We start from the raw sequence: 17,555 nt of genomic DNA, 5'->3' as shown, positions 1-17,555 counted from the left end.
TGCCATGGAGATCCGTTTACTGCATCCGGCACATCGCGGCTAACTTCCAGCGAGATTATAAGAATGCAGACTAGAAGAGACAAGTTGTGAGAATGGGTAAATGATTGCCTTATCTTTTCAATATAAGTTTTAATGTTTTAGGGCAGTGTTGTAACTTATCTTTTCTTAATACATATGCAGCGTACGAGTTAGAGCCACACATTTTTCGCCAAAGAATGACTCGACTTGAGAGGGACATGGAGGGTCAAACAAACACATCTTTCCGACAGTGGTTGGGTACTATGGAGCCGTGGCAATGGACTCAAAGTTTTGACGAGGGCTGTCGTTATGGTCAAATGACCACAAACTTGGTGGAGGGGATCAACGCTGTGTTGTTAAAAACACGACATCTTCCAATTTCATCTGTCTTTTCAGCTACATTCTACAGGTTGGCTACCTTAATGCCAAGAATGGGTCAACAACAAGTTAACCAAATGGAGGCAGGACACGTGTTTGTAGAAGATGTCAGGGATGCAATTGCTGCAAACTGTCGGATGGCGAGGTCAATGACTGTAGAAGTATATTCACGACGTAATGAAACGTTTCGAGTTACTGAGACTATCGGTCGTCGACCCGGTATACCACATAGATCCTACGGAGTTGATCTTCGAAATAGACGATGCGATTGCAGGAGGTTTTAAACACTTCATTATCCATGTGCATATGTTGTAGCAGCTTGTGCTAAAGTCTCACTCAATGTAGAACATTTTATCGATGAAGTGTACACCCTTACACGCACGTTACGTGTATGGGAGAACGAGTTCCCCGTGCTTCCTGACCTATCTACTTGGGAGGTACCTCCGACGACCTTCGAGCTTGTTCTAGATAAAGGGTTACGTAGGAACCCGAAAGGTCGTCCACAATCATCCAGAATTCGTAACGAAATGGACATTAGAGAGAAATCCGACGGAAAGCTGTGTGGCGTATGCAAATTAGCCGGTCATAATCGAAGTAAATGCCCGTTCTGAAACTACCATGTTGGACAATTGTCGCAATCGGGTAGAAATTGAGATGTAGTTTCATGACATGTTAAAAGGATTGAATCGCAAATTTGTCAACAATTTGTTGCAGTTAATCTAATTTTACTTACATAGTTAGTATAAAGTTTATTTATTTAAATAATAAATAAAAAACCATAAAATTGATAAAAAAAATCGCAAAAAAGTCATTACATAAATACAAAGTTAACTATTTAAATTGCAAAAAAATTAAATTGTTAATTAAAATGCCAAAATATTCATTACATAAATAAATACGAGTTGCGCCATTAGGCGTTTTGGTGTGCCATGGAGATCCATTTATTGTATACGGCAAATCGCGGCTAACTTCTATTGAGATTATAAGAATGCAGACTGGAAACGACAAGTTGTGAAAATGGGTAAAAAATAACTTTATCCTTTCAATATATTACAAAACCCCTTAAAATTGATAGTTTGATGGTGTGGTTCTAGGGGTATATCTTTGTGGAGCTCGACGTTCACGTTGTGGGCGACTACGACGATCAACATTCTCTTCGTCCATATGTAGGGGTGTAGAGAATGTCTCAAATGCCACTGATGAACTCGAGCCGGGTGGAGTAGAGAACGACGCTGGATATGGGCCAGGAATAGTAGAGTACGGTGGTGGATATGAGCCGGGAGGAGTAGAGTGCAGATGTGGCAGTGGGCTGAAGATATCAAAATCTGAATAATATCCCTAGGCTGAAGAGCCCGGGAAATAGTCATCGGCCCCCAAATCTGGATGATAAGAACTAGTCCCTGAGTGTAGCTCCGGCTCTGGCCGCCGCTCTGGGTCCGGCACTGCCTCCGGCTCTGGCTCTGGCTCTGTCTCCGAGCTGGTGCATGATGCGGATCTAGAAAATATTGCCCAATCCGTGTTGTATGAGGGGGAACTACCATCGACGGCCCACCAAATAAAAATGGTTTCCCCTTCTCATAGTACCACTGTAGGTACTGTGTCGAGGGCCGTAGATCCAAACAACGGTCCATCGGAGGTATCCTACCAAACCGGTTGTTCCACATCGTAACATACTCTTCATGTACATCTCCCCAATCTGCCCAATGCATCCCCCTTCTAGTCATGCCATGAAGCTTTGTAGGCAATCGTACTGGTTGTGTCGAGATATATTGTATACAACCGAATTGTCGGAGTACTCGATCGCCATGATACCACTCCACCGTCTGAAAATGGATAAGAGGTGCGCTAATGCACCATAAGTTTGAGTAGACGTATGCATGCGAGGGAATAACGCTATAATCTTAGGAACAGAATACGGCATCCAAATGAACTGCAGAGTTAATAACATTTTCATATTAACGTGAGTTGAGTGAGATAAAAATAATAAAATTAAGTTGATATTGAAAAAACCTACCCCCTCCCCAGAATGATTCTCGATCATCAGACGATATATCGGAACCGTGTATGACCTCCCGATACCCGGATTCGTGCTCTATCTACGGAAACAAATTGTTAGAACAATATAACCTAAAAAATTCAATTAATTGCTATAACGTGTAAAGATTCATTACCTATTAACAAGTGGAAATATATATGGCTGGTGCCTAATGGATGCCAAGAATGGCATCCGATAAAGTGCCCAAGACTGCAGCAGTATAAGGCATCCGCCTATGTCCATCGCAGAAGGATCTGTCGTCCGACAAAGTTCGCGGTACAGCATGGCTAACACTGTAGACCCCCAATTGTATGAACGCGTGTTATGCAAATTAGACAGTAGCGGTAGGTACATCAAACTGACCTTACTGTCGTGTGAATTCGGCACGAGTACACCTCCTATAAGGTGCATAATGTAACCTTGAGCGGCCTGCATAACCTCCAATTCAGTGGCAGTATTGGGCAAATGCTCAAAATTGGCCTTTAGCCATGAAAACCGCAATGTGGCAAATTTCCCCTCACTTGGGGAGTGTCCAAGTAACTCGTAGCAAAGGCGAGCAGGCCTCGAGATCGAACTTACGCCCGTGACCACGTTCCCGTCGATGGGGAGCCCTAGCTGTACTGCAACGTCCTCTAAAGTTATGGTGTACTCCCCGCACGGCAAATGAAATGTGTGCGTCTCCGGACGCCATCGCTCGACTAAAGCAGAAATTAAGTCATATCGCAGATCAAAAGTCCGGATCAATGCTGCTGATCCGAACCCCGCTAACTCTAAGAACGGTATTACGCGTTCATCCGGCTGAAACCCTACATTATAAATACGACCCCTCAATACGCGGTACTCGACCTGAGATTATTATATTTACGAAATGGTTAATACAATATAATTTCATTCAACAAATAATGTGACTATCAAATAAAAGTTTCATTACCATCTCATTAATGTTACTCGATATGTGACCCTTATTTTCATTATCAATCAATGAACCCATTTGCTGCAAATCTGCAATTAAAATTATCAAATAAATAAAATTATAAATTTACATTATATCAAAATTACATTAAAATTACATTAAAATTTCTTACTCTCTTCAGAATTATTTAATTCTATTTCTTACTCTCTTTAGATCGTTTATTCAACATCTTTCCATATTCAAAGTAACTTATTTCTCATATACTCACTTTCAACTAGTCAATTATGCATCTATTCAACCGCAAAGTACTACATTACTTCCAATCATAAAGCCAAATGCATTTTAACATATCATTTATATTAATGTGTTTAATTCTTTAATATATATTAATTCTCTTATTATGTGTTTTATACAAGTTAAAATATAAGCATAATTTATTAATAGTCTATTTTACTCTTAAAAATATTTTATTTTTCCTTAAGTTTTAATTAAATTTTATAAAATTTAAAATAATTATTTTTTAACACTTTACATAGGTAAATTTAATTAATTTTAAAAGTTTGAAATTAAATTAAATTATAATTTAAGAATATTTGAAAAGATTAACTCTCAAGTTTATACATTTTACATGGGTATAAATTTTTATTTTAATTTTTAGAATGTATTAGCCACTATATTTCTCACTTTTTGTTAACAATGAAGTGAATGCTAGTAAAGTTTTTTTAAAATAAAATACAAAAAATATTGATTCCAAGTAAATCTGGAAATAGACAATAACGGGCAAAATATTGATTTTTTTATATATTTATTTAAAAGGGAGGCTGCCATCAAGCTATCAAAATCGAGCATCAATGGCAAAATGATGGGGTTTTTTACCCAACTAGATTAAAAAAAATTAAAACACCAAAATAGGATGTTAGATAAAAGTAAAACAAAAATCATGGACTTGAAAATTCAACAAAAAAAAGTTTAAATTAAAAACAAATAAAGCAAGACTTGACAAGTAGTATTAAAAACAAAACAAAAATTAGCAATTAATAAACTATATTCAAGCACAATAATTACATAACACTCTTAAATTACTAATATTTTACTTTTTTTAGAAATGTAATTTTTTTAATTTTAAAATAATTACAAATACTAAAAATTATCACATAACACTAAATACTAACATTTTAATCTTAAAATAATTATAAAAAAATTACTAACATTTTTATTCTTTCTCCTCCTTCTTCTTCTTCTTCTTTTCTCTCTTTGCTGCTGCATTCAAAAAATTAGGGGACTGGTGCTTATATGGTCCCCCATTACAAAATTTTATTTTTTTCTCTCTGTCTCTACAGGTGGCATGGGGGGTGGGGGGCAGGGACACGTGGCGGGCTGCAGGGGAGTCGCGCCTCTGCAGCAGGAGCGACTGGTCGCGCCTCCGGGTCTGGCTCGACCCAGATTTGACTCGACTGAATTTTAAAAATTTAAAAATTATTAAAATATAATAAAATAATAATATTTAAAAAAATAAATTATATTATTAAAAAATAGGTCGCGCCTGTCAGATAGGCTCGACCCAAAAAAACAACCCATTTCCGTAAATAATGTATCTAACACCCTATTTTGGTATTTTAAATTTTTTTTAACCCAATTGGGTAAAAAACCCTACCAAAGTGCATTACAGAATTGAAGTTTAAGTAATTTAAAAAAATTCTAGATACCGATTAACTACAAATAACGAAGTTGAAGGGGCAAAACACAAATTAACCATTCTTATAAAAACTACAAATAATTTATCTAAATGCTGGGTCACCAAATGAAACCCACAAAACTAAAGCCCACAAACACTGAATGCACAAACAATAGATAAGCCTATAAATTCTCACCCTTTCCTCACTAATTCCAACATTTAGTCCACGCCCCCCTTTTACTTAGGGTTTTTGATTCCTTAGTTTCTTTCTGTCATCTTTATATTCGATCAATCAATCATGACTGGCAAAGCCAAGCCAAAGAAGCACACAGCCAAGGAAATAGCAGCGAAGATCGACGCCGCCACAACCAATAGAGGCGGCGGCAAGGCCGGATTAGCTGACCGTTCAGGTGTGGAGAAAGGTGGACATGCTAAGTACGAGTGTCCTCATTGCAAAATAACAGCTCCAGATTTGAAGTCGATGCAGATTCATCATGATGCCAAGCATCCCAAGGTTCCCTTTGAAGAGTCAAAGCTTGTGAATCTACATGCTGTTCATGTGGTTGAGCCTTCCAAGCCTCGTCCTGGTGTTAGGGGTAGCCTTAAAAAGTGATAATAAAAAAACCCAAAAAATGTGTTTTTCGTCAAGCTTTGGTGTTTTGTGATGTTTCGAAATATGGGTTTGGTTCCTTTTTCATCTTTTAATTGTTTGTCACGCTAGCAGTCGAGATGGGAATGAGAAAGGGGTTGGGGTGAAAAAAGTTGGATTATTCTTGTAAGGGTCCCCCTTGATTTGATGTCGATGATGAATGGTGTTGTTATAGCTTCTTCATTTAATGCTAATGAAGTGTTTGTGCAATATATGTTGTGCTTGTTTTATTTTTTTTGTTTCTTCTCTTTTAAGCATTTAAATTTGATTGCTTTCTTATTTGACTGATTCTTATGGTTGCTGACTTATAGTAGGTTGTTTATGTGTTGCCTGTTGGCATTAGCAAATAGGTTTTAGTTGCTGTAGCTATGATTGATTGAGAAGTGTGATAGTTGAAATGCTTGGATGTTTTCAGTTTGGGATTGTTAAGATGATTTTCAAAGTAAGAAGAGCTTGGGTTTGATGGTTTCATGGGGTTAGTAACCTTAAAAAACGGTTGTGCCGGAAACGGTGATGTATATAGTTGAATCAAATAGATGTTTATATTAAAAAGCTAATGTGTAATTTTGAGATTAACATCTAGATTTTGTCTTCATTGTTTTGCAGTTGCAGTTTGAGTCTAATCTTATTTGGGCGGGGATGATTGTAAAACCCTTGGCAGTTTAAGTGTAATCTTATTTGGGTCTATGATTGTAGAACCCTTGTAGTTTGAGTCTAATCTTATTTGGGTCGGGATGATTGTAAAACCCTTCCAAAGATGATTTCATGATTTCAACTTAGTTCAAGTATCGAATAAGTTCACTGCAATTTATTGATCAAATTTGATTAGAATTAGCAGTTGTTTAAAATCCTTGTCGTAGGTAATGTCATTTCAAGAGCTAATCAATTTGCTTTCCAGTTTTCTGACTACAAACATCTACATCTGTTCTTGTGAATGAAAAGAGTCTTGACAATTACTTCAACTCATTGTTTTCTTAAGTAATAATATAAATTTTGGCTCATTATCATGATAACTAGATTCACTTGTATTTTTGTTATTCATTTTAATATTTGAATTTAGCAATTAGATTCTTTTAGGTTTTGCATTTGGATTTCATTAAGATTTGATGATTGTTCTTGGGATTGGATTGGTCGGTTGGATGGATAGACGGCTTGGTCCAAAAGAAAAAGAACTTAAAAGGTTTATAGTTAAAATAAATATAAAACATGTAAAAGTACATTGCTAATATTTATTTTCTCTCTCTTTTTTTTTTAATAATTCAAAAAACTTCAAATAGAGAGGAAAGCGACAAATAAGACATTAAAAATAATACATAAATTTTGAAAGTTAAACAGCCAAATAAAAAGTTAACAATGACAGCATAGAAGAGATCCAATAAAGAGGCAAATAGATGTGAAGGTTACCTGTTTTGACACACATCAAATGTATGAGAAAATATTGAGAGATTAGATCGTCTTCAAGAGTACGACTTATGAGAGTTACTGCTAAATGTATTGTACGTCTGATTTGCTCGAACGATGTGCAAAGTGAGTTTTGTAACATGTCTAGTTTGGAGTTAACCGAATGGATTGGCTAGCCAAATAACATTTGCATCGGATTCTCTTTTTATATTTCTCTCAATCTTTGTTGGGCATTGAAGGGACAATTTCTATATGCATTTAACATTTGACAAGATTCACTAAAAGTAACTGAATATATATATATGGTAAGAAGGGAACATTAAGATGACTTTTTTTCCTTCTATTCTACATTCAGGTTCTTTTTCTTAAACCCAAATATTCTCTTGTTCTTCGTTAAACTTTAAGCTAGGGTTTGGGGTTAATTGGTGGATGTTTCAACCTCCTGGTAAGTGTATGTTATAATTTTGAAAAAGTAAAGATGTTAAAAGACATAAATATTGTTGTAGGTTAATTTTGGCCCATTTACATAAAACTCAAAACCCAACTACCCAATAAAACCTAGACCCAACATTAGCTAAACCTATCAGCCAACCCAATACCCTTAAAAAAACTAAACACCAACCCAAGCCCAAACTAACCCCAATAGCCCAAATCAAAAAAAGAGAAGAAAAATCTAAAATTTCAAACCCTAGGTGCGTCGCACCTAGGGCCTTCTACCTTCAACCACCCTCTGCCATCCCTGCAAAAGAAGACCAAATTAGCAAAGAAACAATAGCAAGCAAAAGCAAGACAATACAAAACAGTGATTGAATAGTAACAAGGCAGAGAAATAAGAAAAGTAAAAAAGAAAAAGCTATGACATGTACAAACGACTATAAAAGCCGAATTTACCATGTAAAGAGGGAGGAGGGATTTTTGGTTTTTTTCATTTTCTTTGGTTATTCTGTTTTGAAAAAAAGAAAAAGACTGTTAGACAAGTATATTGAAAATCAAAAAGCAAAACAACAGAAGAAAGAAATGTTGATTTTAATCTCTATTTCTCTTATTCTTTTAGTTTATTTCTTTCCTTTTTTTGTTTTCTTTTGATTTAATCTCATTATTTTCATTATAAATCGTTTTTAAATAAAAAAGAAAAAAGAAAAACTCACCTGGATCTTGGTGGCCCTGACCACTGTCGACGGTGGAAGCCTCGGCGGCTTCAAAGAGCCACGATGACGGCGGCAAAAATGGGTTTAGAAACCCTAACCGAAAGGAGGAAAAGGGAATGGGGTGTTCTCTGTTTTTGTTTGAATAAGAATGAAGCAAAAAAAAAATTAAATACTATGGATAAAACGGTGTTGTTTTACACTTGGGTATCTAACGCTTAAACGGCGTCGTTTGGACTGTGCCCGTGTGAGACCCGACCCGGCTAAGGGGGATCCGCGTGTTTTGCATTTGATGGGATATTTATGACTACGGTCCTTCCGAATATTCTATTCTTTTAATTTAATCTTCTTATTTTCCTTTCTTTTTTAATTTGACCGAGTAATTTTATCCCCGTTGCAATTCGGTCCTCGGACCATTTGAAGTGGTATACAGAGGAAATGCAGCGGATAAGGCCTGGGAATATTTTCCCAATCGGTCCCTTAGCTCTCAGGCGTGTTTCAATTTCGTCCTCTGCCCCTGTTTTTATCCGAATTCCTCCTTTTAAATTTTATTTAGATTTTGATTTAATCCTTTTTACTACTTTTGCTATCTTCGTTTTAAGTTAGTTAATTTAACATATTATTAGCATTGTGGTCATACTTGCATTCATATTCATTTTATTTCTCTAATACTAGTATCATTATATTATTACTATTATTATTTCTATATTTTTGTACTCTTTCTATTATGTATCACTCATATATTATTATTATTATCATCACTGTTGTTATTACTTTACTATTGTATTTTAATGTATTATTAATATTATCCTTATTTTCATTATTATTATTATTACTATTATTCGTTATTGTCATGGTTATTGTTTTTCTTATAGCTATTTTTTATTACTAATATCACTATTGTTATATTTAGTTTTACTTTTGCTTTCACTATAATTACTACTATTATTATTATGGTTTTTTTCCTTTTATACATTTCCGTTTTTATATAATACATTGATTTCATTATTTATTCATTTATATTTTTGTATAATTTCAAACTTTGAAATTATTATTATTATTTTTGTATCATTATTTTGTTCCATATAATACTATTCTGTATTTATACCATTATTATTTTATCATTCTTTTAAAATTACAAATTTATTCACTTACTCATGTGTTTATTTACTTACTGTTATGTTATTAATTCATTAATTTATTATTATTATTATTATTAATATATATATGTTCTATTATATATGTATATATCTTTAATATATATATGTATACATTTATATAATATTACTATTAGTCGTTTTTTTTATTTCTAATATGTATATATTATGTAAATATTTTAATAACTATATTATGTACATATTTTTAATTCTACATATATATACTCTTTATTCCTATTATTACGTATATATTTTAATACATATATGTATATATTTATATATCGTTATTATTAGTTTTTTATACTATTATTATTTTTAATATTTATTGTATATATATTTTTAAATTTAGTATTATATGTTTTTTATATATATATGTGTGTGTGTTCACTACTATTTCATATTTGCATTATTACTATTATTATCATGTTTAATACCATATGCATTATTATTATTTTATAACTATTATTATTGCATATTCATTGTTAATGTTTTATATATTATGTGCTTCATATATTCTTAACTTTCTATTATTATTTGTCTGTGCCGAATTTAGCATATTAGATCACATCTTATTTCAACATCGATATTAGTTTTCCTTTTCTTTTTATTTTTATTTTAAAATATTTTCATTCAAATTTTTTAATTTCAATAAATAAGGTAACGTACCGATTTAACATTAAGCCGTCGATTTCATCGCTATGTTGGGTGAATATTATCGGCTTGTGTTAAAAACGGAACTCCCTTCTAAAAAGAAACCGAAATTTTAAAAATTTCCGTGTTTTGATTGGATCATGATTAAATGTTACATTGAAACTCGCGTTTTTAAAAATTAAGACAATACATGTTTAACGAGATACCAATGTTGGGCGTCACGAGGGTGCTAATACCTTCCTCGTGCGTAACCGACTCCCGAACCCTATTTTTTCTCTGACTTTTGACGTAGACCTAAACTCGGCCTTCTTTTTTTGTTTAAAAAATAAATTTTCTTTTAAAAAAGATGATTTATTAAGTGTCCGATCACACCTAGGAAAAAGGATCGGTGGCGACTCCCTTTTTTAATAAAATCGAAAGTCAGTTTTCAAATTTTCAATAAATCGCCTCAATTAGCGACCAAGCAAAATTTTTACGTCGCTACAAATATAATAGAGTGAATAGGAGGTCTTGTATGAGGGCTGTATGTAATTGATATATAGAAAAATTGTTTGTAAATGGGGTTTTAATGGTAATCCCATGTTCTTTTAAGTAGTTGTTGTTGTTGGTTCTGGAGGGATAATCGAATTTGGAACTTCGAACTACAACAAAGGTGAATTTCAAATGGGTCTTTATCTTGACTTATGTATGTTAATTTACAATGGAAATTCATATGTTGATGTCATCTCGAATAACTGGTGAGTGTAAGTGTGTGTGAAGTATCGAAAAGTTGCTGCATGTTTACAAATGAGATATATGAGTTACTGCATATGCATGTGAAATCAAACATGGAAGAGTATGAATTAGTCAGGTGTGTGAACGAATCTAGGTAAGTGTATTCTATGTTAAATGAGTAAAACAGCCATTTTTGATGCATCCGGTAGGGAAGGTACATTATTAACCAAACAGGAAGATCACGACGACAATGAGAATACTTATGGTGTAGCCTCCGATGAGATGTAGAATGGACTGACAAATCATGACATGAAGATATGTATAAGACCATGTGGGAGAAGCCCATGGTACCTTCAAAGATAGTCCACCAAGATAGTAAACAAGGAATTCTGTGAAGTCTTTGTGGTGTATTCTGTGATGCCTTTGTGGCATATTCTGTGAAGCCTTTGTGATGTGATGCTTTCATGGTATATTTTGTGAAGCCTTTGTAGTGCATTCTGTGATGCATTTTCGTGACGTATTTTATAACACCTTTGTGGCGAATTTGATTAACCGCCTATGTGGCGTGATCTGGATAAGTTTGTTGATATCCATGTTTGGTTATTCTTGTGATAGAAATTGAATATGCCTTATGGGTACTTCATGAAAGAGTTCTTAACAATGTTTCTGAAAAGTGAATATGCCATAATAGCTCGTCGGTATAAAGAACTTGGCATATTTGTAGTAATAATAAGTGGTTTAAGTGTTGGCCAAACTTGAGTTTGCCTGCGCTACATATGCAAGAAGTCCAAATTCTATGTTATCCACTAAATCTGAGAACTTTTCATGCTAGCTACTTAGATGTTTTCTGGAGTCTAAATTGTCCACTAAATTGGGCATCCTCATGATATATAACATGGTTTTCTGGGATTACATAGGATGATTTAGAATGTTTCATCCATCAAATTAAGTTATGATCTGACTGGTAACTTGATAGTAGCCAAATTCAATATGAGGGTTTGTTAAAGGTAGGATACGTACAAAGTTCATCTTAAAAGATTAGTTAGTATAAGTATCCGCCAAGAATAATATTTGTGAGTTCTAGGCGAAGTGTTCAACATCTGTTCAAGTGAGAATCTGTCGGAGGTAGGTTCTGTATGGATATCTTTCTGAGGATTATAACTGTTATTGAAAAAGGAAATGAGATCCACATTGAGTGAGAAATTGAAAATTTGCCTAATGAGTGAATTAGATAGTAAAGTGTGAAAGCTGGTGTATATGTATGCGTTGGTATTAGAAGGTAGCCGCCAAAGATTGAAAAGAGGCCCAGAATCTTCGAGTTGAGGAATTCAAAAAGAGACGTTCAAAGGTAACCTGGGTTAAATTCATTAAGTTCATTTGAACTCACAAGTGACTATTTGATGTGTAGGTTCTGATTAACGTTTTGGTTTGCTAGGAGGAACTAAGCCAGGATTGCGCTAAGGTAGTAATTCAAGTTGCGAGATTGTGCATACAAAGGGCACCATAGGAGTTTGAAACTTAGTACACTTACTAGATATATGTTCATTTTTAAGTCTAGACATTGTAGCATGTACATAAGGAACTTTGTTGTACAAATGGTCAATTTGGTCTTAAAACTACCCTCGGGTTAACAAAAGAGCTTTCGTAAGCTAGCTTAGGGCCCGAAAATGATTAAATAGAGTAATGTGAATGCAATTTATGTCTAGACTTAAAAATGAACATATATCTACCATCTTTTGAGAGTGTGTGCTCCTCCGCTAATCTGGTTCAATAAGTTCCGCAATGTGACAATCTACAAGGGAAGTAAACAACTAGAGTAAGCATTAAGAATGCTTAGTAAGTTCAAATGAAAATACAATACTTACCAACATTAACATTCAAATAGAAGTTCAAATGAAAATACAATACTTACCAACATTAACATTCAAATAGGTTAGTCATACTTGTATATCATGAAATACATCACTTAATACTCAAGGCAATGTAATATTGCATATCAAGTTATAAACATATAACATTCATATTCAATACAATATCAAGCTTTTCCATTTAAATTGAATATCGCCTGATGGAACTATAGTAAAACAGACTAGGATACACGAGTGATTAAGTTGCTCACACAAGCTGACATTATATCAGGGTTGCTCACACAAGTTGAAATTATATCAATGTTGCTCACACAAGCTGACTTATATTAGGTTACCTGTTCGGGCTAAACGTAAATTATCCTATTAGCATGCTAAACGTATCCTAACCTTTTACTAAGTTCACACTAGCATTATTTTTGTATATATATATCATTACCAATCCTTGTAATTATCCATAATTCAAATTGTACCATTTACATTATCACATATTTCATTTGCTTGCCTCGTAATCAATCAACTTTCATATTTATACCCTGTACTATTATATAATAACAATGATCATATATCTAATTATGTCTATGTGTATAATCAAACACAAATCACACCTAGTATAAAATGAGAAATTAAGGTCCATATGAACTTATCTATTTGAAACATCAAAATTGATTAACTCTTCAAGGACCAAATTGTAAAATATTACGAGGGAGCTTTCCTAACGATGAGAAAAACATCCATGGCAGCAATATGACCAAAGCTTTCACACGGTGACCATTATGTGGGAGCTGCGTTAACAACTCAGATTAAATATGTTACTATCCAGCTTAACAGGCTTAGTTGTATAAAAATTTAGTCTGAATAAGATTTTTATTATTATTTTAAATTAGTTCGCATATGAACTTTAAAAATTAATATTTGAGACACTTAAATTCACAAAAAGAAAAAAAAAAGAAAAAGGAAAAGCAGAAACATAATTTAACAGTAACTGGTTGTAATTATATTGCAAAATACACCAGCGTCAGACTGACATTTGAGAGAGAGAGAGCAATATCTTCTTTGATGTTTCTTTGGGTGAATAATTTCAATTAATGCAAAACTTGATCTTATGCTAGAGTAATAGCTGTACAGAACCTAAATCAAGATTTGCAGAATTGCTTCTCCTCCTATGTACAATAAAATAGAAGCTACTATCCCAAAGGGAAAATGTTGTACTCCAAGATAACTAAGGTATCATTTCACAATGGGTTTTTTTTTATATATAGATATAAGGCAATTGCAAAACTTCATTTTAAGAGAGAAAAAAAAAACTTTCTCAAACCATTAAAGAGAATTGTGAATTCCTTCCGTTAATGCTATGTGCCGATTCTTCATTCAAATCGAAGTTATTTGGGGTTTCTGTACACTCTTCACCGTAAAGCAACCGCCTCTTTTTCGAACCATATCCTTGGTACTGATATATGATGCTGTGAAGACACTGCCTGAGGCATACGATGTCAAATGTTTCTATAAATCTCAAATCAGCACTCCTGGATTTCATGCCTGCAAAATGTTGGTACTCCTCAAACACTGATGACAAGCACCAATTCTGCAATTTCCTCAAGCAACCAACAAGGCAACCCGTGCGATGCTGCATCATTTATTTATTTATTTTTAAGAAAAAAGAAAAAGTCAGAACTCATTTCGTAGGAAATAGAACCAAGAATTTCAGTATTAAATCCAAGGCAGTAGTAGTTATGGCCTGAAAGCTAAGTGCCAAATGAGTTCCCAATATGCAAATAAAACTAATCTTTTCTCTCAACAAAACCCACCAAAAAAGCCATATAGATTTTTCCCTATGGCTTCCATTTCATTCAGAACTGATCAAATATAGTAATATCTTATCAGCTAAGTAAACCCGCACAAATGCCAAAAATCAACACCTTTATTAATTCAGTTCCACAAGCAAAGCTAACATTTAATAGCTGAATTTGGACTACCTTTCCACGTTTGCAATGGATCAAAACAGGATGATTTCTCACATCTGCAAACAAGATGATAAAAACATGTTAGATATCCATCAAGTTAAAACATGCTGGTAAAAGAAATAAAAATACAAAAGTTCCATGGTTTATGAATTCAGTACCAATTAAGATCTTGAGAGCCCCTCTAATGGCATCCTTGAGTGAAGCAAGAGAAGGCTCCTGAAAGGAATATAAACAATAATGTAAGCCGAAACAGAACCAAAATCAATTTTGCTATTAGCAGTCAAAAGATACAGCTAATGATAGAAATACATGTACACACTTGATGATATTATTTTCAATTTTAAGATAAGTTATATTTGACTATCTAGATTCATTTATGATTTATCCATATTGCACAAAATTCATCTTGACCAGAAGGTCCTAACAAGTTCAAGAACTAAACAAATGATACCTTTGACCAAATTTCAATATGTAGTGTAGAGCAAGTCGGAACTTAATCTTTCACCAATCACTGACCCAAAAATCTTATGAAATTTTGATATTAGTCCACTAGATTTGTTTGAAACAAAGCAGTATTAGACTGGCAATGGATTCAATTTTATCTATTAAAAGAGCAAACAACTCAAATTCAACAATTATATACTAGCATTGATCAACATATGAAAAGCTCTCTAAATTGCGGTAAAAGCAGAGAAAGTAAGCGTAGGCAAAAATACCGTTTTCCCCTCGATCCCGAACTGGAAAAGCCGGATATTATGCGATCGAAGGAACTCCAAATTTTCCTCAGGATAGGGCTCTGGGCACAGGTATCTGTGCTCATAAAAATGCCATATACATTCAAATTTTAATTTTGATTATATTTCAGAACACTAAACATAACGCGCTACGTCAGGAAAAAAGATACGTTTTATTCCTTCCAACCTGCCCTTTTTTATCCCTTTTATTGTCTAATTTTTCTTTTCATAGCAACCAAGCAGGCAAAAAGAACAAAAAAAAAAGCTAAAAAATAACCAGAAGAAATTACTTTTAAAAACAAAATATAGCAGTAAACATGAACATGCAAAAAGTGATAATAATAGGAAAAGAAAACATCATCAATGCGACATATAAGAAATTCGATTCATTAAAGCAACCGGACGAAATAGAACTTCTTTTAATTATTTAAAAAAAAGAAAAGAAAAAAGAGCATACATGATGGATCGAAGATTTAGGGTTTGTAAGAAGGCGAAATTGCAGGGTCGAGGGAAACCAGATCTGAAAATGCCTTCTTCCACCATCGAAAAATTAGGTGGCGGCTCCAGAACGACGTCGCCACTCTCATCTCCTTCGACAACGAACCCCATCTCTTCTCTCACCTCTCTCTCTCCCCCCCTTTTTTTTTTCCTTCTATTGAGCAAATCAAAAGAAACTGAAGTATATATATAAAGGATGGATAAACAAAAAAAGTGCAGAGACGAAAAAAACCAACAACGAAACGAACATGAGGTTAAGGTAATGGATGGAGAGGTTGGTTATAAATAGCAGGTTTCTTTTTTAGAGGCTTCGAACGACACCGTATTGGTTTGTTGGTTAGGATTCTGATTCTTCCTTAACGAAACTTCCTTTTTCCAGAAGCATTTAATTTGCTCTATTGGGGCCGGGTGCCGTTTTTGACCAATTTTATTTTAATTTAATATTTTGACCGAAAGGTAAAGATTAGGGCTAAAAGTGGAAATTAAAGTCTTCTTACATTATGTTTTTAATTTAATAATTCGACCGAAAGGTATCCATTAGGGGTAAAAGTAGAAATGAAGGCTTCTTATAGATGACGAAAGTGATTAGATTTGCAAGTGGACGGACTAGACACATTCTGTGAATTAAAATTATAATTTTTTAAGATAAATGAATTTATTTTTGTTGAAATATGTTAGTTAATTTAAATTTAAATTTTTAAAATTTAAAATTTAAAATTTAAAATTTTAAGTTTAATTGTTAATATTATGAATATATTTTATTAAATTTATTTTCATTATAATGTCAATTTTTTTAATGAAAAATTTATTAATTCATTCAATGAATGAAATTGTACAATTCCGAGAAAAAAAATAACAAAAACTCGTTATAAGCGTTGAAGGATAAACTCCATCAACATAACAAAAGTTTTAGCTTCAGAATCAATAGAACATTATAATACGTTGACAATTGACTTTGTCATAACTCAAGTATAATATATCAGAAGTGATTGCAAACATTAAATACAATAAGAAAATCAACCCCGGATGGTCCAAAGCGACGGGCATAAATCGGTAAAAGAACCAAATATCCACCAAATTAGAGAGGATGGTGACAAAACCAACTCTAAAATCACTTGCAAAAGCAAGACTAAAAAAACGTAGTATAAGAGTAGACAAAAACTTTTAAAAGTGATTATAATGTCAATCAATAAATTTAAGAATTGAACTTGAATTTTTAAATATGAAAAATAAAAAAATTTAAATTTCTAAAAATAAAAGCAAAAAAGATTAAATTCTAAATTTGTAAAAATAAAAGTACTTACGACATATTTTAACCATAAATTTTTTTTAATTTTGATAATGAAAATACTTTAACAGTTGTATTTTTTAAAGATAATAGTAGTTTTTACTTTTTAGGAAATTGAAGTTTTGTCTTAGGATTTAATATTTTAAGTTTTTTAATTCCACAGAATGTTAAGAATTTATAATGTGTTTTTGGTAAACTATTAAAATAATTACTTTTGTTTATCTCAGATTATATTTTAGTCACTTATGTTTGAAATATTACATTTGTCACTTACGTTAGCATGTTGTAACATTTTAGTCACTAAACTATTAATTATCGTTAACGGTAAACTGACGTGGCACATTAAACCATCGTTTCAAACAAAAATTTCAAGTAAAATTATATAATTGGTCCCCATATTTTTTCGTTTTGAGCAATTTAATTTTTTTCTTTTATATTCTTTTAACTTACCTTTTTATTTATTTATTTAT

The 17,555-nt window shown here is 33.0% G+C and overlaps 3 protein-coding genes and 1 long non-coding RNA gene across 5 annotated transcripts; 1 reads left to right on the top strand and 3 right to left on the bottom strand.

Moving 5' to 3' along the window:
• Positions 1–1,734: 1,734 nt before the first annotated feature.
• On the bottom strand, positions 1,735–3,573 carry LOC107960895 (serine/threonine-protein phosphatase 7 long form homolog). Its single transcript, XM_016897148.1, has 6 exons — positions 3,549–3,573; positions 3,363–3,433; positions 2,612–3,277; positions 2,411–2,492; positions 1,993–2,296; positions 1,735–1,891 (listed from the first exon to the last, which is right to left on the bottom strand). The coding sequence occupies exons 1-6, from the start codon at positions 3,571–3,573 to the stop codon at positions 1,735–1,737; spliced, it is 1,305 nt and encodes a 434-aa protein (XP_016752637.1).
• A 1,410-nt stretch (positions 3,574–4,983) lies between these two features.
• On the top strand, positions 4,984–5,880 carry LOC107959487 (protein METHYLENE BLUE SENSITIVITY 1). Its single transcript, XM_016895558.2, has one exon. It carries the CDS (start codon positions 5,318–5,320, stop codon positions 5,630–5,632), a length of 315 nt encoding a protein of 104 aa, XP_016751047.1. The 5' UTR covers positions 4,984–5,317; the 3' UTR covers positions 5,633–5,880.
• Positions 5,881–7,348: 1,468 nt separating this feature from the next.
• LOC121229667 (uncharacterized) lies at positions 7,349–8,376 on the bottom strand. Its single transcript, XR_005927586.1, has 2 exons — positions 8,218–8,376; positions 7,349–7,808 (listed from the first exon to the last, which is right to left on the bottom strand). It is a non-coding gene; the product is annotated as an uncharacterized lncRNA (long non-coding RNA).
• A 5,196-nt stretch (positions 8,377–13,572) lies between these two features.
• On the bottom strand, positions 13,573–16,062 carry LOC107959484 (tyrosine-protein phosphatase DSP3). 2 transcript variants are annotated; one of them, XM_016895554.2, is made up of 5 exons: positions 15,757–16,062; positions 15,282–15,375; positions 14,724–14,781; positions 14,521–14,621; positions 13,573–14,228 (listed from the first exon to the last, which is right to left on the bottom strand). In XM_016895554.2, exons 1-5 carry the CDS (start codon positions 15,906–15,908, stop codon positions 13,914–13,916), a joined length of 720 nt encoding a protein of 239 aa, XP_016751043.1. In that variant the 5' UTR covers positions 15,909–16,062; the 3' UTR covers positions 13,573–13,913. The 2 variants fall into 2 exon arrangements, with proteins under 2 accessions (XP_016751043.1, XP_016751045.1); XM_016895556.2 differs by having other exon boundaries at positions 14,578–14,621; positions 15,757–16,060.
• Positions 16,063–17,555: the final 1,493 nt, after the last annotated feature.

Source organism: Gossypium hirsutum, chromosome A05, assembly GCF_007990345.1.
Source record: "Gossypium hirsutum isolate 1008001.06 chromosome A05, Gossypium_hirsutum_v2.1, whole genome shotgun sequence".
NCBI classification, from domain to species: Eukaryota; Viridiplantae; Streptophyta; class Magnoliopsida; order Malvales; family Malvaceae; genus Gossypium; species Gossypium hirsutum.
The sequence above is the reverse complement of the archived record's forward strand: the minus strand, read 5'-3'. Positions and strand labels throughout refer to the sequence as shown.